The 26,376-nt window shown below is 44.1% G+C and overlaps 1 protein-coding gene across 1 annotated transcript in view; it reads left to right on the forward strand.

Moving 5' to 3' along the window:
- Positions 1-26,376, forward strand: part of MMP21 (matrix metallopeptidase 21) — a 100,356-nt gene that overhangs the window by 47,272 nt on the left and 26,708 nt on the right. The window contains exons 5-6 of the mRNA XM_078641150.1: positions 19,828-20,085; positions 24,318-24,490. Of these exons, the coding sequence (XP_078497276.1) occupies positions 19,828-20,085; positions 24,318-24,490 (431 nt within the window). The remainder of the gene's footprint in view (positions 1-19,827; positions 20,086-24,317; positions 24,491-26,376) is intronic.

Here is a 26,376-nt window from a genome sequence, read left to right on the forward strand (position 1 = left end):
CATGCAAATCACAGAACTGTATTTTATGTGGATAGCTCAGTGAGTTACTGCTTTTGTCACAGAGATCCTTTTGTTACTTGCAGTTCATAAACTACAATCTTTATATAGCATAGTAACCTAGGAACACTCATTAAAGAGCTCCATGCTAACTACAAGGAATAGTGTTGGAACCTTATGTTTTGCCCAGTCTTTCATTATCCTAATGTTGCTAAAAAGGGTTAGTTTGGGTAGAAATACATTCATTTTAGTAAAACTAACCCCCAACCACTGTGGTACGTTTTAAATCCTGGATTCTGTGCTTCTACAGACAAAACACTCTTTAAAATGTACTGCCTGCTCCTATGGATGACATGATTACTACACGTTTTAACCCTCATTGTCTTATGTAACAATTCCTGTAGACAGATTTACACACATATGATTCGTTGTCTCTATATAATGTGTGTGTGTGATGTTAAGTGCTCTGACACCCAACACTGGTGTGAGTAGCACTATAAAATAATTGAAATGCATGCGAGAGTGGGGTTATGGAAAGATGAGGGGCTCTGTTGGAGGGTGATAGTGAGGGAATCAGTGGAGAAAGTCATTGGGGGTTTCTAGAGGAAGTTATTCGAACTCTATAAAATCGCCATTTTGGATAACAGAAATAACTCATCTGTCTTATATTAGATACTTCCTTCCATTACATGGAGAAGTTCATAATCCTTCCCCCAAACTCCAAACACTCATCGTCTTGCTTTTTGAGGCTGCAGTGGAACTGGGATTTTGTGGTCAGCCAGCACACCACCACCAGTCTCGGGTTTGGCCTTCAAAGGAACATGCTTGCTGTACTCCCTGCAATTCATGTTTTTGTATAAATATTTATTTCAGAGATGTTCATCTGCATAGTTGGTGATTTTTTCACCTTTGCTGATTCCTGCACCAGTTCATTTAATTCCGACCCAAAAAATGTTAGGTAATGAATGCAAGCCCTTTGACCTTCATCAATCTTCTATAGCTTTTGTCACTTCAATCTTGATTCTGCTATTGAAGCTCCAGCAGTCATAGCAGAGGGTACTCAAAGGTTGTATGTGACAGGATGTTTGGCTAGCAATTCATATTTCTCGCAAAAGAACTGAAATCACCACCTTACTAGTGATATTCGTAAAAAGCCTGGACATTTTTTAGTAAGGTTCCAGCCTCCAATGCTTATATAAGACCCTGTTATAATGGTCAAATTAGATGAAGCATAAGAACTCTTTAGAGAACTTTTATTTCATTTTATGTTTGTCAACAGGGTCTAATGATAATGCTTCTACTGAGGCTAAAGAAGAAGCAGATGCCATGCTGGATGGTAAAGAATTCACTTTTGGAATTTGCTGAAATTCCTCTTCAAATATCTCTAATGAGTATCTTTTATCCAAATATACCGGAAATGTAGACTTGTCAATGTCTTGGAATTCTTTTAACAATATATTTTTTCGAAACCTCATGGAATGACAACTGTGTTAGTTGCATATTATATTTTACATAAAATCCTCCATCTGAAACGTGAAGCATTGATTCAAGCCAATTGACTTCTGTTATGTGCTTAAGCATGTCTTGAAATTGTTCACCTTGCTCATAAGTATATATGGTTGCCATAGAAACTGAATCTCATCGCGTGAGATTGAGAAACAGATTACAGCAGCCCCGGCGTGTCTACCTTTGTTCCCTGTACACCCTCTAACAAGAGCACTGAGAGAGACTCGTCCTACCCCGCAGAAGACGAGTTACTGTCCTACGCACTTCCGGTTACCCTGCCATCCTGCTCTCCACCCACGCCTGCACCTGAGCAGGAAGAACAAAACTTGCCACAGCTGTACCAAAATCTCACTCTTGCTGAAGTGCTTTTGAGTTGACTAAGTACAAATACAATATTATATATTTTAAATAAAACAAAAGAACCTTACCTCATGCAAGAGAGCGAATGGAAATGCTCGCGTGCTTCCATTCATATATGGGAGATCGGGTAGAAAAGACCTTCTGATGGCGTCCCAAACTGTACTCTGAATGGTACAGGGAAAGAAAAGAGTCCGGTGAAAAGCAAAGATCATAAAAAAACTCCACTGTGGAGTGGGAGTTACTGTAAGAACTAGGGGCCCGATGTAGGTAATCTCGATTTACCTACTCTTAAATACCGAATCATACCGATTCGGTATTTAAGAGTAGGTAAATTTGAAGTAGGCAGATGTAGGTAATTTTTCTTTTTCAATTACCGAATCTGTAAGATTCGGTATTTACCGATTCAGTAAATACCGAATCGGTATTTGCCATTGATTCCAATGGGCCTTGAAGCCCATAGGAATCAATGGCAAATACCGATTCGGTAATTACCGAATCGGTAAATACCGAATCCTGCCGGGGGAACGGGGTGTCACTTTGACACCCTGTAGCACCCCAATGTCAGGCTTGTGTGCCATGTGGCACACAGACATGCCCTAAGGGCATGTCTGTGTGCCACATGGCACAGGTGTACATGCACAGATGTGCATGTACACCTGAATTCGTTATTTACCATGGAATAGTATACATGGTAAATAACAAATTCTTAGGGGCCTGTGGCACTGTTTAAAGCGCCACCTACATCTGCATTTACAGATTCGGTATTTTTACCGAGTCTGTATTTACCAATTCGGTAATTTTACCGATTCGGTAAATACAGATTCGGTAAAAATACCGAATCTGTAAATACATGCCCCCTACATTGGAAAAGGCATTTACCGACCGGGAAATGCCTACCTACATCGGGCCCTAGGTGCTGTCAACATTGGGATCTTTTCGGAATATCCAAGGTGGGCCACTTACTTGATAGAGACGGGATCAAACCATTCTCATAGTTTCAAGAAGGATTCGAATGACCACAAACTAAATTATACAAATACATGTAACTCCGGGGCTGGAAGGACATAGCAGACCATGTTGAGAAGTAGGATATTATTCCAGGAACTAAATAGAAAAAACAATATTGCTAATATACAAAACTATAATTAAGAACAAATTGGACTGCCTCGAGAAGTTAAAGACTGGGAGAGGGACTTAGGCCGATGGAAGACATAGAGTGGGAGGTGGCGCTTATGCATCATGGAGATATGGCCATAAAAGTGAGATTGAGACTAATTTAATGTAAAATTCTGCATACAGTCTATTGTATCGAGGGCAGGTTACACAAAATGGGAGGGACCAAACCCCCTTATGTCTAAAATGTGACTTAAAAGAGTGCACATACTTACACACAATATGGGGATGTGACAAGATCCAAAGTAACTAGAGAGAAATGACTTCTAAATTAGCAATGATCCTAGATTATGAAATTCCATACACCCCACAATTTGCCCTACTGTAAATCCCTAATGCCGTAGATTTTCCTAAGGCTAAACTGACGTTCTGTGTGTTAGGTTTTGTTGTAGCCAAGAGAGATATTGCCAGGGAATGGGTAGCCAAGCAAGTACTGATAAAATAAAAATGGCTGATGGGCATGGATATGTGATATGGAAGTTGAGAGAGTGGTGTATGAAGGGAAAGGGTGCCCAAGAAAATTCGAAAAAACCTGGGGTAGCTGGAAGAATGACTATGAGTTGGGAGAGATAGAAGGGGCCTCCCTTGGAAATGGAGAGAGTTGGGATTATATAGTGAAGGTCTGGGTTTTGTGATAAAAATAAAAGAAATACTCTGTGTTTTACTTTTACCTATCTTTGAAAGGGTTGCTTTTTCTGGGCAGGGCTACTTCATGTTGTTAGGAGTGGGACGGGGAAGTCGAGCGAAGGGGTACTGTGGTCCTGTGCTTAGATGTTTTTAGAAAAACTTGCCAGCAGCATGTAAAACTGCTCTGAGTGAGATGGGTCTATTTTTTGGTAGGCCCTTGAAGAGGGAAAGTTACCTTGACCTCTAGTACCAGTTTCAAATTATGGGAGAAGACAATATGTTTTAAGTATTGAGTTTGTGGAAGTGAAATCTGGCAGACTTAGCCATAGATGGAATGTAACCTTTGAATTTAGGATCTGGTCTAAGGAGGTGAGGTGTGGTTACCGTCCACACAAGATAGCGGCTCACTGCTCAAGCACAAGCCGAGCCCACTGCTACACAAGCTGTTATTTTCAGCCCTGTGCAACTTCCTGACCATCTGTGGCAGGAATCGGGGCTGAATTATGTTGGGGCAACCCTACTGAGGAGCATTGTGCAGCCGGGACCTAATAGGGTCCACTAACCCGACTCGCCTTACAACACTGACATGCCCGCTAAAATGGCAGGGTTGACCTCACAGGTGCTCCAATTCGACTGATAAAGGATAACAGATACTCAATGTAGACGGACCTTCAACAATTACCCGATTTCATGTGGCCTGGCATTTCCAGTGGACACTTCGAAGGCTTCCACAGACACAACTCATGCACCTTCATCCTGCACCTGCTTGATGAGCCCCTCTCCCTGCACTGTGTCTCAGCACACTCCTGATTGGCCAATCTACCTGGCGGCCTTGCAGCCCATGCGGACTAACTTACAGTCCATCTGCATGTGAACCTCAGCAGACCGAAGCCTCAATGAGCATATTGTGCACACCAGAATACTGAACTGATCCAGTGAGCCTTTCTCACTTCATACCTCAACTATCTCTTCCTCCGGTCCCTGCGGCCCATTCCTGAGACTGGCCCTCGTGCCCCATCCCAAGTGGCATAGTCGTCTCTCTAACACGCTTGAGGTGCATGAGGATCTGCAAAATTCCACTTGCTTACAGTGCCTGAGGTAGTGGAAGATATCTTTGATGCGGACATTAACAGTATTATTCTAAGCATGTTTTAAACACTCTGCTTCTGAGGCTGGATCTGAGGTCCCCACCTGGCACTCTCTGGCCCCGCAACCTTCTGTGGGTTTCCTCCACTGATTAGATTTGGCCTCTGACCCCATTTTTTCAGTAATCTGCCTCTGAAGTTAGGGTTGCTTCTGAGATCCCCACCTGGCGCGATCTAACCCCTCATTTTGCTGGGAGCTTATTTGTGACTGATTCTTTGCACCCCAACTTCATACAGCCTTTCACCAGCAGGTACAAATCACACCACCGAAGGGCCTTAACCACTTCCTCTTTCCCCAACGAGAATCGACAAACGCTCTGTAAGCATAGCGGTTCACAGATCACTCTAAGACAAGAAACCTAAACCCGGACTTATGCAGTCAAACCAAGAAGCTCTGAACCCTGACTCTCCCATCAAAGAGGAACACAAGATCCAGTCCACCCTCGAAATGATACTCAAGAAACTGAACAACGTCCAGGACATTGCCCAGACCACAAAGCCCAACACTGATATGTTGCAAACTGAAGCCGCTGCATTTAGGAGGGACCCTGAAGGATTTAACTTGGGAGTATCGAGCTCTGAAAATCATATAAGCATGGCCAAATACCGCCTGACAGCCCATACTAACCATCTCCTCAAGAACGACTATTTCATCCCTGCACTGAAGTGCAAACTAACCAAATTGGGGGATCGCAATAGGAGGGGTAACCTCAGAATCTTTGGCCTTACAGATGATCTGGTAGACAAAGCACCCTCAGCGATCGCCTTTCTTGAAACATGGAATCTGTCGACCAGGCTATTACTTTCAGCAAAGATCTTGAAATTGAATGTGCCCATAGAGTGCCCTCCCAAACACCTAAAAACATGTCCACCCAATGAGCTCTGATTTTTCGACCCTTGCACTACCAGCAGACAGAACTCATCCTGTCACATATGCAAAAGACCAAGTCAATCCTTTGGTACGGCGCAAAGATTAACATTTCTCAGGATTATTCCAGAGATACGGTTATCAGGAGGAAAGGGTTTCTAGCCCTCAAACAACCACTTTTAGACAGAGCGATCCAATGTTCCTTCATTGGCCCACCCAAGTTCAAGATAGTTTATCAAGGCAAGACCCACATGTTCTCTGGCCCCATCAATCTACGGGCATTCCTGGACAGCACTATAGAGACTCACATGGAAGGCACTCTTAAGTGGCCCTGGGTGAGGCCATTTGATGCTCTTTCCATTTGCTCAATCCTTTGCAGTTTTTCTACGATATTTTGTGTCTCCACATACTATTCTATGTGATCACATAATCTGACCTATCGCCCTAAAACACCTTAATGTTTATATCGCCTATAATGCTTTGACTGTTTTGCCTTGCAGGTTTCACCTTTCTCACAGACCCCTAACATACTACACATGACCCACACTTGACCCATATACAATTCATACATGACCCACGCAGTACAACCACTGCATACCACGGTCTGCGGTACCATGTTCTTATTGACCTTTATGCAGCACGTACACACTACCGATCACCCCGGTTCCCATCCCACCAGCACAACAAAGTGCCCATGATGGGTATCGGTAGCTTTCACGTGATCTATATCTTTGCCGGCTATCCGGTCTGGACCTGTTCCATGCTCCTATGATCATCCCCCTGCAACAGGTTCTGCTATTATCATATCCCCTACATTTCGAAGCGTATCCCACTCCTCCCTAATTTGCTTCCCTACACCCAATCTGTCAAAATAAGTCAGGCATGCAACTCCACATAATTTTACCCCATCACCTATGCTGGGCCTCACTATGCCAGGTGCGCTCCCTCATGACGCATCACTATGCCTCAAGCTCCCAATACGTCTGTTCGCTACAACACATTTGCATTCTAATGCTCCTTGACACCTCACAAAGTCTCCACTTACTCCTCCATATTTCTATGCATGATCGTACCCATGTACTACCATACTTGTTGATGGTTTAAAACACACATAAGATAAGTTAGTCTAGGATCTTTATGTTCCTCGCTCACATTTATTGTTCACATTTTTTTTCTTTGTCTCACTCACATTCACGGCCTATCGGGGCCCAACTGTTTGTATCTGTATGCATCTTGTTGTTCTACAATTGTAGCAGCGGGCTTGTGCCCTCCTTTTGCTTCTCGTAGTTATAGCTTACTGCTTGTATTTGCAGGTGACACCTACAACCCTACACCTCGTCTTCTTAGTCTTTCGTCTCCCATATGGAGAGCGACTTCTCTTCCCATGACCCTTTAATCTATCTCCACCACTCGCTGTCCCTTGCTGTCCCTTCCCTACGCCGAGTCATCTGAAATCCTTCTGGTAGCAACTTTAGTTTTTTCTCACCTTCTCATAACACTTTCTCAAAAATTCATTACCTACTGGTTGACTCTTCTCTCCACCCTCACTCCGCCTGTACCTCTATAGAACCGATCATCATTTCGGACTTTGTAGCTATCTCATTACAACTCCATCTCCTCCCCAACCCCCAAAATCAAAAGCCTGGTGCATGATTTTAGAGATCCTGGAAGAATCACAAGCGGTCAAGGAACTCCAAGATGAATTTCCCAATTCCTTCAGATAAATCAGAATTCTGTATCCTCTCCGGTTACCCTCTAGGACTCCCTGAAATGCTATTGTAGAGGCCAAATCTTATGTTGTATGTCATATAAAAACAAAATCACTAAGTCATCTCTAGAATAATTTACCTCAGAAATTAAAACTAAAAAACTCTGTTACCCACAAAATAATTGCCCAGCTACCCTGATACTCTTAAAACAACTTAAATACGAATTCAATCCCATTCTCAGTAAACATACACACCTTTGGGTCCATGCCCAAAAGGTAAACAATTGTTCTACCTTACAAGGATTCTGGGACTGGTTTTGTGGTAACACCCCCTAATCAGCCAGGCTAGCTTGAATCCAGTGGCACAGGGTCGAAACTAATTGGCATATAGCTTGGTCTGAACTGGGGTGGCGAAGTGAGATAAAAAACGATGATGGATTCAACCCAGATCTATGAAGGGGGCTCAGTGTCTGAAAAGTTACAGCGCTCCGTCCATCATCTCCTTGTGTTTGCTCTGTTTGCCGTAAGTTGGCAGGGTATGCTCAGACATGGGTCCCTTGCTCACTTTGCCACTGGATTCAAGTTAGCCTCGCTGATGAGGGGGTGTTACCCCAAAACCGGTCCCAGGATGCTTGTTTCCGGGCCATGGAAGACCTGGCTTGGCAGTTCGGGCTGGACTGTTCCCATGAGGCACAGGGTCAAGACTGATTTGCATATAGCTGGGTCGGGATGGGGAAGTGAGCTAAGGAACAATGATGGATTCAACCCAGATCTGTGACTGGGGGTGAGTGTCTGAAAAGTTTCAACGCTCCGTCCATCATCTGCTTGTGTTTGATCATAAGAAACCACAAAGTTAAAAAAAAAAAAAAAAAAGGTTTCCCTTTGGCAATGACCTGTTACATACCATTCATGCCTTCAAGACACTCGATCAACCAACACGTCTCAAATTTCACTCTGAACGCATTAAAGCACTTATAAAAAGCAGATTTATATAAAATATATATGTTTATTAATAGATAAAAATCTGTCTAATCATACATACATACATACATGAGCTAGTGGTTAACGTAGGGAAGACAAAGTTTATGGTGCTCCATAAATCCAAGACCATCAAAGCCAGTGTCTACATGGATGGGGCTCTGTTGGAGCAGACCGACGTGTTTACCTACTTGGGTGTGATATTTAGTAGTAAACTAAGCTGGAAGCCCCAAGTCGAGTTGCTGGCATTAAAACATGCGCAGCTAGCCGGGGCCCTGATTAAGGAACACAGGCTTTCCCAAACCGAGCCCATTGCCCCCATACTAAAAATCTATACAACCAAAATTAGCCCAGCTATATTATATGGAGCCGAATTATGGGGGTTTAGCAATTTATTCCCACTTACTTCAGCCCAAAATAAGTTTGTAAGATCGATAGTCGGCCTTCCGCAATCTTCGCCCCTTTTACCACTTTTTCTTGACTTGGGTTGTCCCACCATTGAAGATGTAGCGCGCTATAGACCCTTGGCATTCTGGAGGCGTCTCTGGACCACACCGGAACTTTCCCTTTATGCCAAGGCATTACTGGAAGTGAGGAGTTTGAACCGATCACATAGATCCCATGGCTGGAATACATCAGGTTCTCACTGTCTGAAATGGGTATGAGTAATTTAAGGGACCATCCTGAGGTCATGGAATTTCCACCTAAAAAGACCTTTAGCGCAGCATATTGGGAAATGGTCAAAACCAAGAGATACTCTTCCCACATAAGGCAGTCACTGTCTAGGGATTTCCTTGATATTAAGGACGAGACCGTTATGGAAGCCTACTGGGATCTTATCACTAAGCCTCAAGATCGGAAGCTCTACCACCAGTTAAGAATAGGCACGCTGCCATTAAGATGCTTTACATGTAAATGGAACCCTGATAGATGTGACAAGTGTATATTCTGTCAGGATCACATTGAGAACATAGATCACTTTCTATTTGCTTGTCCTGCTTACCACCTGCCTAGGTTAAAATGGCTTAAACCAGTATGCATGTCCATGAATACAAGGTCGGCGATGGTTGCGAGCAGAATCTTAAAATCAGACACCACCGCCCTCGTTGTGATTGGCGTGACAAAGTTTCTGAGCTGGGCATGGGCCATTTGCACCAAACATGGGGGTAAAGCAGTGCATAGAGTCAAGATGGGCCCCACTTTCTAGGAGTCTGAGCTATGATCTGTATTGCCCTATCACTGTAACGCAGACAACCTGTTTCCTCTTTAGCACGTGTTGTTGAAACTAAGTCTGCACAAAATTTTATTTATCCAAATATCTTTTTAAGATGCCTTTTTATTATGCACATTTATCTATTTAATAATCTATGATGATAGGAGTAGTAATTTTGTATAATATTTATATGATGCATTTTAAGTGTGGAAGTACTTGTTTCAATAGTGGATGAACTTGTCTTTTATGATGAATAATCGAAATAAAGACTTTATTGAATTGAAAAATGTTAACAACACTTTTTAAAAAAACATACATCAAAAGACACAATTCTCAATGACTATAATGTTCCTAAAATGCATCCATTTTAAGGCTCTTTTTTAATGGTCTCTACTGAGCTTCAAGCACAATCTGGCACCCTGATTTTATAGGTAGCCATTGCTTTGTGTCATTCATTTCATTTTTCATTTCATAAAGCTTTATTCAGAACAAGAAACAAGTCCATAAAAGCACAACATACAAAAATACAGTTAAGAAAAGCGGTGGCCATACTAACGCAAACTATACAGATCAGTTAATAATGGTTAAAACTGCATACTTTTCCTAGCATTAATTGATTTTAAAAGGAAGGTAGCTGTGTAAAAACACACATCAGGGTGTTGAAGGTTAAAAAGCAGTCTCATGGAGTCTTTTACAGTCCTAACTCCAAACTTTACAAACACTGGTTTAAGATAAGCAATCCGCAAGTATTTATACAGTTGACAAAACAAAAGAAAGTGCTTAGTGCTTTGTAAACAAATGTTATCACATGGGCATGGGCCAATAGGGGGAAGGCCACAAGATTGTGGACTATCCCAGTTCTCAATCTAGTCAACACATACCGTTGGGCCTTCCAAGTCACCTGCGATAAGTTGCTTTGTGTCAGTTTCTTTGGGAGCCATGTGTAGATGATGTTGTATTAATCAAAGTGGACCATACTCATAGTTCTGCTGGTTGGGTGGTTTGGGGTTTTGGTAGGATTCTCTAGAGTGGTAAGAGCGGCACGTCTACATCCCTGATCACTGCACTGACTTGAGAAGCTTATGAAAGCTCAGAGTGGAAAAGTACCCGCAGGTTCCTTGTTGCCAGTGAGGCTAATGGAGAGGATCCATGGTATGAGGCCACATGAAAGGCAGCAAACCTGGATCTGCTTCACGCATCATAACACTTTAGGTCTGTTCATGCCGAAGGGATTCTCCTTCGTTAAATGAAACACACAGTCCAGGCATGTAGAGATGGTGGTCTGTTTTCCAGCTGTAAGTGGAATTTCATTTCATTTTGAAGATTATTCTAAACTGTTCAATGTGCAACATCCGTGGGCACGTACATGTTGAGCAGGAGTCATGAGCAGGAGGAGTGATGGGATATGGCTCATGGCACTATGTGAGAGGATAACTTCACTGACCCAGTCTGTATTGTTTTAATTTTAGTTAGTGAGAAAAAATTGAATTGACACTAAAGCAGACTTGACAAACCCAGACACTTGTCAAACCTTTGTAGTGGTGGCTCGCGGTCCTGTATTGTTGGGGACTGACAGGTTGAAAAGTACAATTTCTTGTCCTCGTTCAGAAAAAAGGGAACAATTCTCTGATGGTGACCAGGGTAGATTTGCTCCACCTGCGGCCCCTCATCCGAGACTTAACCCTGACTTGTGATTGTAGAGAACATGGTTAAATTTGACATACTCTTGAAGATGTCTCATGGCGCCCTTTTTCAAGGTTTTTCTGGGGTAGAGTAGACTAAAAATAAAATCAGTAGTTCACCAGGAACCTTGGATCCTCTGATTATTTTTAAGGGGTAGATGCTGGAGATGATTTTATATTTCAGAAGGCCGAGGATGGCTCAATTCAGAGGAGTGGCATGTATAATATTTATGATGATATCCACAGCGAGTAAAGGCAAAAATGATGGTATGTGAGCGAGCTCGTTTGAACCAGCCAATTAGGTGCTCTTATCCTGATAAGGATTCTGAGCATCTCTTTGGTCTCTATGGGGCAGATTTATGAAGGCCTTGCGCCGCCGGTGCGTCACTTTTTCCCATGTTAAAAATGACGCACCGGCGGCGCAAGGCCTTCATAAATCTGCCCCTAAAGGCTTAAATGTGGTGAAAGAGGATTGCAGCAAAAGTGAAGGGATGGGAAAGTAGCGAGAGTTCTCGATTGTTGGAGATGGCGTCCCTAACTTTGTAACGCATTACATTCACAAGTGATTTGACTACTACCGTATGCTAAAGAAATGGTTCAGTATTTCGCTCAACACCAGTCAGGACTAGTAGGAAAAGATCATATACTTCACTAGTTATTCATAAACCCACACTGTGATTCAATCAAAAACCTTCAGGAAGCTCTGAGCAGAGGAAAGGAGGAGTTTTTTCTTACTTTATCTTGAGAAGGGGAAGGATGTGGCAGGCCTGACTTCACAGGATGCCCACATTTGGTGGGTGTGAGGGTGAGGTGGTCTCACTCGGAAGTCAGCACAGAGGGTGACAGAACTGTGGTTCTAAAGATGTAAGTGGGCGAATCTTGGCTTACTCACCGAATAAGCGTACAAGGGGCGGGGGGGGGGGGGGTGCACCATGACCCTTACTCCTGTGTGATTCACTCCTCGCTTCCTGCCTCGAGTGTTCGCTCCCCTGCCTGCGCTCCCTCTGAAAGTGGTATCGTTATTCTTATGCTGCTCTGACTCCAAGATCTGCGTATTTAGAGCGTGTGAATTCAGTATTTAGCTTTTCATTACCTGCTTATTACTCTCGCTGCACTGTGTCCGAGTTTGGCGATTTAAAAGCGCATGCAGTTAAGTTTTTCATATCGTGCTTATCTCTAAGTTGCATTGTAACTAGTTTGCCATATTTAAAGCGTCTGCATTCCGTTTTCATTCATTGACCATTCCTGCGCATTGTTTGTAAGAGCCCCCGGCGCCCTGCCCTCCCCTCCATTTTGTGCTTGTTGTTATTGTGCTCCGTCCCTTGAGCCCGCCACGCCTCCCAGCTGAGCCGCCCTCCCACTAACATTAAAACGCGTCCTCTGTCCTCACGGCGCTGTGATTCACTCCTCGCTTCCTGCCTCGAGTGTTCGCTCCCCTGCCTGCGCTCCCTCTGAAAGTGGTATCGTTATTCTTATGCTGCTCTGACTCCAAGATCTGCGTATTTAGAGCGTGTGAATTCAGTATTTAGCTTTTCATTACCTGCTTATTACTCTCGCTGCACTGTGTCCGAGTTTGGCGATTTAAAAGCGCATGCAGTTAAGTTTTTCATATCGTGCTTATCTCTAAGTTGCATTGTAACTAGTTTGCCATATTTAAAGCGTCTGCATTCTGTTTTCATTCATTGACCATTCCTGCGCATTGTTTGTAAGAGCCCCCGGCGCCCTGCCCTCCCCTCCATTTTGTGCTTGTTGTTATTGTGCTCCGTCCCTTGAGCCCGCCACGCCTCCCAGCTGAGCCGCCCTCGCCCCTCCCCTTCCACTATCCATATATGACAGTAGTTCCCGCGCGCAGCGTTTACGCGCAGCGTCCGCGCCCAATCCGCGCCGAAGGTGCGCCAAAGGTAAGCCCGTCTACGCCCGTCCGCGCCTGGACCGCGCCCAGCGCCATACCCCCTGCCCCTCGCGCTGCCCAGCCCCACCGCATTACCTACGATGCTGCCACCCTCCTAGCCCTTAACCCCGGTCGCCCCCCCAACTGCGTCCAAGCCGCTCCGGGACGCACCCATGGACCGTTCTCCTGCATCTCCTGCAATTTCATCGGCACCGCCAACATCCCCGCTACGACCACAACACAGACTCCCAACCCCAACCACCTAGAATGTATCCTTCTCAACACCCGCTCGGTCCACAGGCACGCCATTGACCTCTGGAACCTACTAGACACCATCTCTCCTGACGTCGCCTTCCTAACGGAAACATGGATGAACGCTTCCTCCGCCCCTGACATCGCCATTGCCATCCCTGAAGACTATAAGATCACACGCAAGGACCGCACCGACCATACAGGAGGAGGAATCGCTATCGTCCATAAGAAATCAATCCGCATCTCAACCAGCTCTGACGCCAACCTCGTGAACTCCGAACACCTTCACTTCCAGATCCACATCGACCCCAAGACCACACTCAGAGGCACCCTCCTCTACAGACCACCAGGACCCCGCGCAAAATTCAGTGAAGACATCACGGACTTCATCACCCCACACGCGCTCCCCTCCAAAGACTACATCCTTCTGGGAGACCTCAACTTCCACCTTGAAAAGATCAACGACCGCAACACCACCACCCTCTTAGACAACCTCGCCAACCTCGGACTTAAACAACTGGTCACTTCCCCCACCCACATCGCAGGTCACACACTCGACCCCATCTTCACCTCCAGCAACCATGTCTCATTCAGCCACACTACGGATCTCCTCTGGACTGACCACAGCTGCGTTCACTTCACCTACAACAAGCCGAAACCCACCAACCACCTCCAACCAACCCTACAAAGAAACTGGAACAAAATCACCACGGAGCAGATCTCCACATCGCTCCTTCAAACCTCCCCAGCCCTCTCTTCCAACGCCAACGAAGCCGCCTCCAACCTCACCCTTTGGCTATCCAACACCGCCGACACCTTAGCACCACTGAAGAAACGTCAAAGCAAACCTGGCAGCAAAAAGGCTTCATGGTTCAACGATGATCTTAAGAAATCCAAGAAAATGTGCCGCTCCCTTGAAAAAGCCTGGAAAAAAGACCCATCCACCAGCAACAAAGACGCCTTCAAAAGCGCCATCCGTACTCACCACCAACTGATCCGTAAAGCCAAGAAAACAGCATTCAAGGATCGACTTGACAACAACGCCCACAACAGTAAGGAACTTTTCAACATCGTCAAGGAATTTTCCAACCCCTCGGCCAACTCCAACGACATCACCCCCTCTCAAACCCTCTGCGATTCCCTAGCCTCTTTTTTCCACAACAAGATTGCTGACATCCACAACAGCTTTGACAACCAACCCGGAAGCCAACCCACCCTACCATCAGCTGTCCATCTTCCCCCCATTAACACCCTTAACGCCTGGAACCCTATCTCCACTGAGGACACCATCCGCCTGATGAATTCCATCCACTCTGGATCCCCCACAGACCCTTGCCCTCACCACATCTTCAACAAAGCAGACTCCGTCATAGCTCCGCACCTCCGAGACGTCATCAACTGCTCCTTCAACTCCGCTACCTTCCCAGAACATTGGAAACACGCTGAACTCACCACCCTTCTGAAAAAACCAACAGCAGATCCCACCGAACTCAAAAACTACCGCCCCATCTCGCTTCTTCCATTCCCGGCCAAAGTCATCGAGAAAGCTGTCAACAACCAGCTCGCCGCCTTCCTCGAAGCCAACAAATCACTCGACCCCTCACAATCTGGCTTCCGAGCCAAACACAGCACTGAGACCGCCCTCATCGCAGCAACAGACGACATTCGAACTCTACTGGACAATGGAGACACAGTCGCCCTCATCCTCCTCGACCTTTCTGCAGCCTTCGACACTGTCTGCCACAGCACCCTTTTACAACGCCTCAGAAACATCGGAATCCAAGGAAAGGCACTGGAATGGATCACCTCGTTCCTCACCGGAAGAACCCAGAGAGTCCGCCTCCCACCATTCAAGTCCAAGGCCTCTGAAATCATCTGCGGCGTACCACAAGGATCCTCACTCAGTCCCACCCTCTTCAACGTATACATGAGCCCCCTCGCGGCCATCGCCCGCCAACACAACCTCAACATCATCTCTTACGCAGATGACACTCAACTGATCCTATCTCTCACCAAGGACCCCAGCACCGCCAAAACTAACCTTCACGAAGGAATGAAAGAAGTCGCCGAATGGATGAAACAAAGCCGTCTGAAACTGAACTCAGACAAAACAGAGGTCCTCATCTTAGGTAATTCCCCCTCTGCATGGGACAACTCCTGGTGGCCAGAAGCCCTCGGAAATGCTCCCACCCCGACAGACCACGCACGGAACCTTGGCGTCATCCTGGATTCTTCACTCTCAATGAACAGACAAGTCAGCGCCGTATCGTCTTCCTGCTTTAACATTCTTCGCATGCTCAGAAAAACATTTCGCTGGATCCCCACCGAAACAAGGAAAACAGTCACCCATGCTCTGGTCACGAGCCGACTGGACTACGGAAACACCCTCTACGCAGGTACCACCGCTAAACTCCAGAATAAACTACAACGAATCCAAAACGCCTCAGCCAGGCTCATATTAGACATCCCACGCAACGAACACATCTCTGGTCACCTTAAAGATCTCCACTGGCTACCCGTCAATAAGAGGATTACTTTCCGACTGCTCACCCACGCACACAAATCACTCTACGACATCGGACCAGACTGCCTCAACTCTCGACTGTCCTTCTACACCCCCTCCCGCCAACTCCGCTCTTCCAGCCAAGCCTTCGCCACTGTACCTCGCATCAACAAGACCACCATGGGAGGCAGATCCTTCTCTTACCTGGCTGCCAAAACCTGGAACTCACTCCCCGCTTACCTTCGCCTCACCCAGAATCACCTAGCGTTCAGAAAGCAGCTTAAAACGTGGATATTTGACAAATAATCACCCCCCCCTTCCTAAGCGCCTTGAAACCCTCTGGGTATGTAGTGCGCTATATAAATTTTATGACTTGACTTGACTTGACTATGCGTGGAAGAGATGTGCTTGATGGATAACTGTCTACTGATTGAGTAACCTTTATATGGGTACCTTGACCCCAGCATAATGAACTTGTTCAAACGTGTAAATATATTTTGTGTCATCAACGCCGAGGCCAGGGATACGTGGTTGTCATATGGATATGTTTTATAGACTTGAAATAAAGCATGTCCTTGCTTTTCTCCCACACAGACAATCCTTTCTCTATGTACTGTGTACATGCTGGTGATGTCACGGTGACCTATTCCTCTGTTATTTTCCCTTTCTCTTCGCAGTGAGTTAATCGCGTGCTTTCAGTTCTATGTGAACTGCTGCTCTGTGACTTCCCCCGCCAGCCATTTAGATCTGGTGTTCACGGGAGCCATTGAATGTAAAGTAGCGCAGGGCACAGTGGGCATTCGCCTCTGAGCACACTAAATTGCGACGAACACCAATATGAAAATTCTTAGTAAGCGCACAACGTGACATTCCCTCCTTCCTCAATTACATCACCTTACCGCCCGCTACGCCCAAGAACTCTCAGAATCAAGGTATGTGGTTACGGCGTAGCCTTTTATTCACATCAAACCAAGTAATTCAGCACTTGCCATTACCAGACAAAAGTATTCTTCTTGGGTATAACATTCCTTTGTAAAAGTGGAACGGATTAGATAATAATTAATTGATTAATGCTTTTTTTAAAAACCACTTTCTTTCCTTCAACCTTCACACCAACCCTGGAAACAATAAATGGCAGCATTACCTATGCCTTGCGTTTAGTTTCGTTTTAATGGAGCATGAAATACACCGTTACATTGTCGTTAGGACTGGTGGAAATATTCGAAATTGTTAGGAATGCCTGTATAACTCTTAATAAGAGAAACATTGGCGCGTGGCAGGCCTCAATCTTAGTACAATGGTAGTACTGCAGGCAACGCGTGCTGGAGGCCGTGAGGGAGGTATTCTAGACTGACTCTTCCGTTAAGCACACTGCGCGTTTACAGGGCTTTGCCTTTGACCTAGCGGGTGGACCATGGTGCTGTTTTTTTGGGAGTGAGGGGTTGACTGCACACTGTTCAGCCCAACACATCCTGGGGTAAATTTACAAGGAAAGCGACGGAGCGCGTCGCTAGCTTTCTTGGCTTAACGCAGCGCTCGTCACTTTGGAAATGTGTGGCTGCACTGTATTTACAACAATATGGTGCAGCCCTGCATTTCCCCCTGCGCTGGTGCTAATTGCATTTGCCTAAAGCCAACGCAGGCACCCTTGCACAATAATGCAAGGGTGCCTGCGTTGTAGTAATGTTTGATTATGTGCAGAAATGCGTCCCTTCCTAGACATAAACAATCTTAAATGGCGATTTGTAACTGCTATGTGTGCTGTTTTGTGCAGCAAACATAGAAACAGCAAAAATGAGGCTAAATAAAGCATTTCTCCTCGTTTTGCCATGTTAAGACCAGGTTTTTTTTGTCTTAATTTTGGTGCTGCCCCATATTTATGCCACACTTGTAAATATGAGGCAGCGTCAAAATCAATGAGTGTTGCAGCGGAATGCCCACCGCAACACCGTGTCAACACCCATTGCCCTCCCCTTCCACACTAAGATAGTGTGAAAGGGTGACTATTTACAAGGCAGCGTTAAGCCACGGTAAGGGGCATTTTTACAAGCTCCTATCGCCAAAGGAACGTCACTTTTTTGACGTTCCTGTAGCAATACGGGCTTCGCCTTATTTACAAGGCAGTGTGGCTTAACACTGCCTTGAAAATAAGGCACCCTTGCAGCTATACTTAGCATTAAAGGGGAGGGCAATGGGTGTTGCGGTGGGCGTTCCGCCGCAACACCCATTGATTTTGATGCTGTCCCATATTTACGAGGGTGGCATAAATATGGTGCAGCACCAAATTTAAGACAAGAAAAAAACATGGCAAAACGAGGAGAAATGCTTCATTTCTCCTTGTTTTTCTTGTTTCTGTGTGCTTCATTGTGCAGCACACATAGAAACAGCAAAACGCCATGCATAATTGTTTATGTGCAGGAGGGTGTCCCTTCCTGCACATAAACGATCATTTAAAAAAAAATGACGAATTGCAACTTCTCTGTGTGCTGCAGAAAGCAGCACACATAGCAGTTACACATTGTCATTTAAGATTGTTTATGTGCAGGATGAGACACCATCATGCACATAAACAAACATTCCCACCACGCAGGCACCCTTGCACAACACCCTTGCACTCTGGTGCAAGGGTGCCTGGGTTGGCGGTAGGCAGCTCAAATTAGCGCCAGCGCAGGGGTAAACGCAGGGCTGCGCCGTATTATTGTAAATACGGTGCAGCCCTGAGTTTCCAAAGTGGAGGAGTATGACGTTAAGCCAAGAAGGCTAACGCCGCGCTCCGTCAATTTCCTTGAAAAATATACCCCTAAGTGGCTTAACAGTGCCTTGTAAATAAATCAAAACCCGTATCGCCACAGGAACGTTAAAAAAAGTGATGTGGCGATGGGGGCTAGTAAATATGCCCCCCTGTTTCATGTGCACAGACAGGAAGACACTTTCTTATGCGCCTGTGAGTCCCAGTTACAATAATACTAACAACTTGTTTTATATGGCACTTCAAACTGTACTTCTACTGTTTCAAAGTGCTGTCAATAGCAGTACCAATTATCCTACTCAATTTAGTGGGACCCAAATTGTCAAAGATCGTGCGCAAACTCCCGTGTAGGACCGAATCAAAGTACTTCTAGGTTGGAATGTGGTGCTTAGTGCTTTCTGCCCCCTAGGGGCCGATTCACAAGTATTTTTAGTAAGTAATGCGAACGCTTCCCAAAAGTTAAAGGCATGCACCTAAGTGTATTTTTATATCGTTAACACATGCAACATGCACATTCGTATCTTTCACGTGTTTTAAACATGTGTGTGCAAACGTGAATCCTGTCTAGGGAAGGGCTAAGGACAAGCAGTGGAAAATAAGATGCCAATCTGGAACATGCGCTTATCTTGGCACGCAACATACATTGAAATCAATCTAACCTGAATATGTTATGACATCTGTATGATGCATATTTGAGCTTCGTAGACGAGTGCTTTCAGCGTTCTCGAAAGTGTAGGGGAGTGCACCTATCTGCCGAGTTTATTCAGGAAGTGAGGAAGGGGTGATACTTGTAATTTTTTCTACATGAAAAAGTGCCTGGTGAAATTTAAATAAATTCCACGTGTTTCCTTAGTCAATGCTTATGCAGGATGTGCATTGTTTACTTTATGCAGACAAAGAGTTAGAAAAGTAAGTGTATGTGAATACTGTTCAATTATGCATGATATTGTAACATGCACTTCCATTAGCTGAAAATGTGGCATTATTTAGTTAAGTTAACGCACCTAATTAAAGATCTTTGTGAATTTGCCCAATATATCAATATTACTATGATTTTTTGGGGGAGGTTTACAAGAATTCAAGATCCTAAAAGCATAGTGAAATGCCAATAAAATGGCAAGTGGATTTTACAAATTGCAAAGTAAAACTTTTAAAAAAACTCATGCTTTTTGTAGGGACATGTGAAGGATCTTTTGATGCGGTGTTTGACTGGATTTGGAAAGAGAGGAATCAGTATGGAGAACTCGTTTTGAGATACAACACCTACTTCTTCCGCAACGCTTGGTACTGGCTCTACGAGAATCGCAAAAACCGAACACGCTATGGAGATCCAATCACAGTCAGCCTAGGATGGCATGGCATCCCAGCAGGAGGCATTGATGCTTTTGTGCATGTCTGGACGTGGACAGAAGATGCCACATACTTTTTTAAAGGTAAGCAGAGGATGTGCATTGTCTCATGTCGCTTCTTTGTATAGCGCATGTAATGCTTCAGGCCACTTCACAGCACTGACAGACAAAGAAGAGGGAGGGGGCAAGGACATGAAAGGTACATATTTATTAACAGCCATGGCAAAGTCAATAGGTCTAGGTTTAAAGTATTAACACTTGGAGGGTTGATACCTAAGATAACGAGGCAGCCAGTAGGAGCAGACAGAGAGGACTGTATTTGTCAAGTAATTCCTCATAAAGGTCAATGCAAGCATTAAAACTGGACCAGAAGTATGTTATCTTCCACTGTTGGTACCTCCCTCACCCTCAATGTTCTGGTAAGGTGTTCTTATTCTAGTCTAAAATTCCATGCATGATAAGTAGTTGTGTTCAGTACATTTGAATTAGTCTGAGTGTTGCAGACTGTGGCTGATGTGTCTTTGGAATAAAGTTAACTGATTTTCATCAAGTGTGCGCTCAGCTTATTTCACACCACCGGCGAGTACAGCATACGAAACCCCTGCTTTGCCAGGGGCTAAGATGTTCAGCTTATTAGATTTGGCATCAGCTTATCATTAGGTTACATGAAGATTCATAGTAACTGACCTCTGAACACCCATGGGTGCATTTAAATTTAAAATAATTCCTTTTGGTTTGAGCTTTGCAGCATCTTTTTTGCAGAGGGTGGTGGTGTCCAGGTTGAAGGACTTTAATGTAGTTCTGTATTATCAGGGGGATGCTTTAGGTTATGGGAATTCAAAGGAAGAGCTCAATGATAGGGTAAGAATGGTTCTTGCTAAATTCAGAAAACATGCGTTGCCATTGAGAGCAGAGAACGTTTGTTTTGATTGTGTAGAAATCAGCTACATTTGTAATTTAGTTTCTGCCTCAGGAGAAAGGCCTAAAAAGGAGCTGGTGGAAACCATTTTGAAACTCACTCTACCGAAGAGTAAAAGAAGAAAGTAATTCCTTTTTGGATGTGATGGAATTCTATAGCAAATTTTTTGTGGGGTTGTCTCAAAAGACGGAACGCATTAGTAACTTATTGAAAGAGAATTCTGTTTGTGAGATGGAGGAAGGATGTGAAGAGGAGTTTGTGAAAGTAAAAAGGAGTTTGGCAAAAGCTTCTAATCTCAAATCCTTTGAGCCAGGACTTGTAGTGATTGTAGCGACAGATGCCAATACAAAAGAATTAGGTGCTGTTCTCATACATCTCATCCAAAAAAACACTGTCGGTGAAGTGACAAGTGCTTTTGCTTCAAGGTCCCTTCATGGTGCTGTGCTCAATTATGCCGCACTTCCGAAAGAAGCTCTTTCTGTTCATTTTGGCCATCAAAAAGTTTAGAAGATTTTTGTGGGAAGAAGCTTTGTCAACGGAATGGATCACAAGCTGTTAAAGGAAGGTTTTATGAAGAAAGGGAGGAGGTAGACTTGAGTGGAATTATGCGATGGATGATCAGTCTTCAAGAGCATACCTTTAGGATGGAGTAAATTCCTGAGGCCACCTACAAGGCAGCAGACTGTCTTTCAAGACTGGTAGAGCCAGGATGCTTAGTAGGTGCAGAGGGAGATTAGTGTGGTATGGAAAAGGTTTGCTTGACCACAGAAGGATGTATGAAATACACTCTAAACCATCTGGAGTTGAATGGTATATTTAAAAGGCTTTCTAAAACTCTAAATGAAAACCTTCAGCTGACCTTACCCCAGAGAGATGAATTCAATAAGCAAATTGTGGTGTATATGTTGACCCTTCACCAGGTGACAGGGAGGTCTCCTTTCAAACTTTTAAAAGGAAGGTTACCTGACGCTAAAGTCCCGGGTTGGATGAAGTGTAGTAATGCTCAAGTCGATGAATCAATGAACGAGGAGATGAAGTTGAGAGAGCTAGAGCTACAAAATAAGAGGAAAGAGTACTATGATGAGAGGAACAGTGTGCTCCCTTTGGAGGTCAAATGTGGTGATTGGTTGACTAGAAAGCTCCCACTACGACGGAAAAGGGGCAACGTTCACAAGACCACTTAAAGTGGTGAAACTCTTCTACAATGCAAAGATGACTGATTAAAAATATGGAATCTAGGGAGAGTATCTGTTTTGAAGGCAGGTAAGTCAACTGGCGACATACATCATGTGAAAACTGTGGGTTCAGGAGTGCGTCTTGAGTAGAAGTCTCCAACAGAGGATGTAAAAGAGTTGCACGATACATACTATCCCAAAGTAGAGGTAACATTTCACAGTGCAAGGTTCTTGATACTCCTTCCACGTCCCTTTTAAGTCAATTTGTCTTGTAGCTCATAGTTGCATAAATATACACATTGGCCTCCATCTCTTTTTTTACTATTAAACGTAGGACACATTTAGGAAGGTCACAGTCTAGTTGAAGTCTCGTGAATGCCTGATTTTTATTCACAGACCTTCCCTAGAAATCATCAATGTAAGGAAATCCTCTTGTCAAGTGTACATGTAATCCGTCAGTAATAACCCGTACTGCCCCTTTATTATTTAACATAAAACTTTTAAAGCACAGATGGAGTTAAAACCATTCTTTGTAGGATATCATTTTGTGAATTTGTATTTTTATGTACTGTGAAATGTTTCTTTTCACCTTCACAGCATCTTGCCCACTGCACATCAATTTATGTCATAATCCCAAACAGTGTACTTTCATGTACCGGGGGTCAGTGTGGCTGATTGTATGGTGCCATGAGGAATAGTAACTGCACTTGGTCCCCTAAAGGATTGCACTTATTTGGTGGCTTGTTTGGGAAGTTTCTTAAGGTAGTGAATAGGACATGTGTGACTTGCAGGCACTTATACGCATATCTGATATTGAAACCCCATCTCTGTCGCTGGCCCTGTTAATGGTTGTAAGGTGATTTGATGGGTTCCTAGAGGTGCACTGGTGGATGTTTATCATTTTTTGTTTGCAGTCATTGGACTGATCGGTGAGGATATCTGCTCTTGGTATTTGGGGACAGGAGAGTTGAGTGTTGTTTTCTACCTTTGGAACAAGATTGGAAAAAATTTGCAAAGGGTTTTGAATACTTTATCAGTTTAATTAGATATTTTCCCATCAGTGGTAGCAGGTTCAGCTTGTAGTACCGTATGTTTTGTTTTTTCTTTCAAATGAACAAACTGTGTTCATCACTGAAATAGCCAATCACCAAAAAAGGGAAATTGGTCAAAGCTGAAGCTTACTCGGTTTGTGTACACAATGAGGCTGAAAACAGTCATGATTATCAGTGGATGACCACGTCAGAGTGATAGTGGTGATATCAGACCAGCTTTGTAAGATCACCACTGGTGACTCTAGGATCAAATGTAAAGCGTTCTAGTGCACATTAGGCCTGCTGTGGTAAAGGAACCGAGGTCCTTCAGAAATGGGCACCCCACTACACTGTCAGAACCCTGTAATCTACCTCCCTTAACATCTTTCTCCAACAAGGCTTCACACGAGAAGCCTGAGAGTTCAGGGCCCCAGGCTGTAGTATTCTTTTAACCCATGACCCAGAGCAAAACCAGACTACTTTCGCTGTAGGAGATTTCTAGAAACTGAACTCTTACGACTGGCATCACTTTGAGGTCCCATCACAAGGAGGGTATCGACTGATCATATCAAAGGAAGAGTTGATAGCCTGTGTCCAGAGACCTGAAAGAAAAACCTGATAAAACATCCATGGGTCTAAAACTTGGATGTCTGGGGTGTCTTCAGATGACCTAAATGGACCGTACTTTGGCTTCTCACGATAGTCTTCTTCTGGGTTCTATTTAAATGGATTTGCTTCATATTTCTGAGCAAGCAGGGCATTCCTCTTGGATATTAAACAAAAGCAATTCAACAGTGTGAAACAGTTAGGTTCTTGTGATACTAACTAAAACTTGGGCATGCACACTTTCTTTATGACTTTCTTCATCTACGAACAAGCTTTCTTCAAATTTAAGAGGAGCCATGTCTCTGGTTGGATTGAGATCATCCCTCTGACGTCCTGTAATGTGTGTTATGAGTTTGTTGGTGGCAAATGTAAGATCATTCTCTAGTTACTCCTTGACTGCAGAGTGGGTTATGTCAGACATCTTACTTACTCGCCAATGTTATTTTGGGAGTTGTTTCAGCATTGCACAAAGAGATGGCCAAAAGGTGACACGTGGCACTGAACACAATCCATACGTAAAGAAGAGTTTTATATTTTAGACATAGATAAAAGGTTGCAATATGCGTTTTGTTTTTCTTCTGCTAGGCACTCAGTACTGGAGATATGACAGCGAAAATGATCAGGCATACATCAAAGACGGTCAAGGAAACCAGTATCCCAAGCTTATTTCAGATGGATTTCCTAAAATTCCCAGCCCCATCGACACTGCATTCTTTGACAGGAGGGATCAGTTTATCTACTTCTTCAAAGATGCTCATGTAAGTAAAGTTCTTTTCTGTTGTCCATAGTCTAAGTTTAAAAAGGTGATTCATAAAAACCTGTGCAAAGTAATAAAGCATCACTCAAGCCAAGTCTTTTTCCTGTCATGTGAATGTAGAACATGGTGACATCTAGGAGTGTACAACGTTTATATTACATGAGCGTTGTGTTGCGCAGCTCCAGAACATTGGCCTACCTGTAGTTTGATGACTTTCCTATGTATTTCTGATTATTAGCCTATGCGTGGTTTAAAGACTTTCCCACTTTTCATATGTGTTATCAGTTATTGGTCTACCTGTAGATTGCAGAGTTTCACACTTTTCATACGTTACTGATTATTGGCCTTACACAGTTTGTGGAGTATCCCGCTTTTCACAAATGTGACTTATTAATGCTATACCCATAGTTTGCAGAATTTCACTTTTCCTACATCTAATCAGTCACAACGCTTTTCTTCCCAAACCTTACGAATGGTGGTAGGCTGTCAATTGGATGTGACGATATCTTTCGAGCTATCTTTAAAACTGTTTCCTTGAAATTTTGAAATTATAAGAAGGTTGATCTATGTTCTCACAACTTGGAATCAGTGTGAAAGTCATGACTTCAACGTGAAAACCAACATGCAAAAATCTGTGTGAAGTAGGACATATAGTACAAGCGAGAATTGTGGAAAATGTGTGAGTAACCTCGTGCTTCCCTAGCCAAACCATACATATTTGAAAAAAGGAATCCCCCTAACAATCTTGATTGAGACCGTCTGAATTATGTGGCCAACATGTTTTATAGTGTCTTCGAAATATGCAGTTGAATTAGCTCCCAATGCATTACAACACCCAGCCACCCGAAGTAGGGGACATTTATGTATACATTGACATCTAGTTACCTAGGTCATCTGCTGGGCTCCTGTTCACATGGGGAGGATTTTGATTAGTGAGGTAAAATTACCTATGTTGTGAGCTGGTGTGAACAAATCAGAAACAATTTCTATACAGGACCCACTGGTCTCTCAGTGCACCGTGGGAGGTCAAAGAGTCCCAGCACATTTGGTGGTGCTGAAGTACCAAGAAGCAAGTTTGGATTAGTAAAGAAGCTGGCATGTTCTTTGCTGTTCCCAGCTGTGAGTGCCTACCTTTGAGTCAAAGCAAAGCTGTCAAACAGACCTATTGCTAACATCATATATAGATTGGACTTTGGTGCTGCCCATTGCAACGATTGGCTATCTTTGACCACCTTCTTTCAGGCATTGGCTTGAGACTTTTTCAAACACATTTTGACTCAGCCCATGGCATACACCTCTAACCTAACGCTATTGGCTGTGTGAGTGTATCGTTCTGCCTCCATTCCAGTACTTACATTAAATGGCTTGAGGGACTTAGGTACATTTTGGCTTCTTTTGCTGATGCCCTCCTGTTTTTCTTGAAACAGTGTGCTAAAGATGCATGCATTCGCTTTATCAATGCTTGTTTATAGTAGCCATAGACTTTTTAGGTTTATCCTATAGTGTACACGCGCTGTCAGTGAAAGCTATTGTAATAAAAAAGCTTTAAAAAGGGCTTAGAGCCCGTCCATTATTTACCAATACCTACCATTGATCGCTTCCACTTCACTCTGGTTCCCTTGCTTCTTACTAGTCACACCTCCTACTTCCTGTCAGCTGTTCGCCGCCCGCTACAGTCTTTTCTGGGCTTGTGTCCATGCCATGGAGCATGAACCCAGCACAGCTTCCTGTTTGCGGCCAGTGTCCTTGTATTGCCGTGTGCTGCCCAGGTACTTTTTTTTGTTATTTTTGGCTATGCACTCTTATAAAGTGCATGGCACTGTACGGTCTCCACCCACCCTGCCATCCATTTTTCTCCCAACACCCCGCCGTCCATTCCCACCACCC

This window comes from Lissotriton helveticus, chromosome 5_1 (genome assembly GCF_964261635.1).
Source record: "Lissotriton helveticus chromosome 5_1, aLisHel1.1, whole genome shotgun sequence".
NCBI lineage: Eukaryota > Metazoa > Chordata > Amphibia > Caudata > Salamandridae > Lissotriton > Lissotriton helveticus.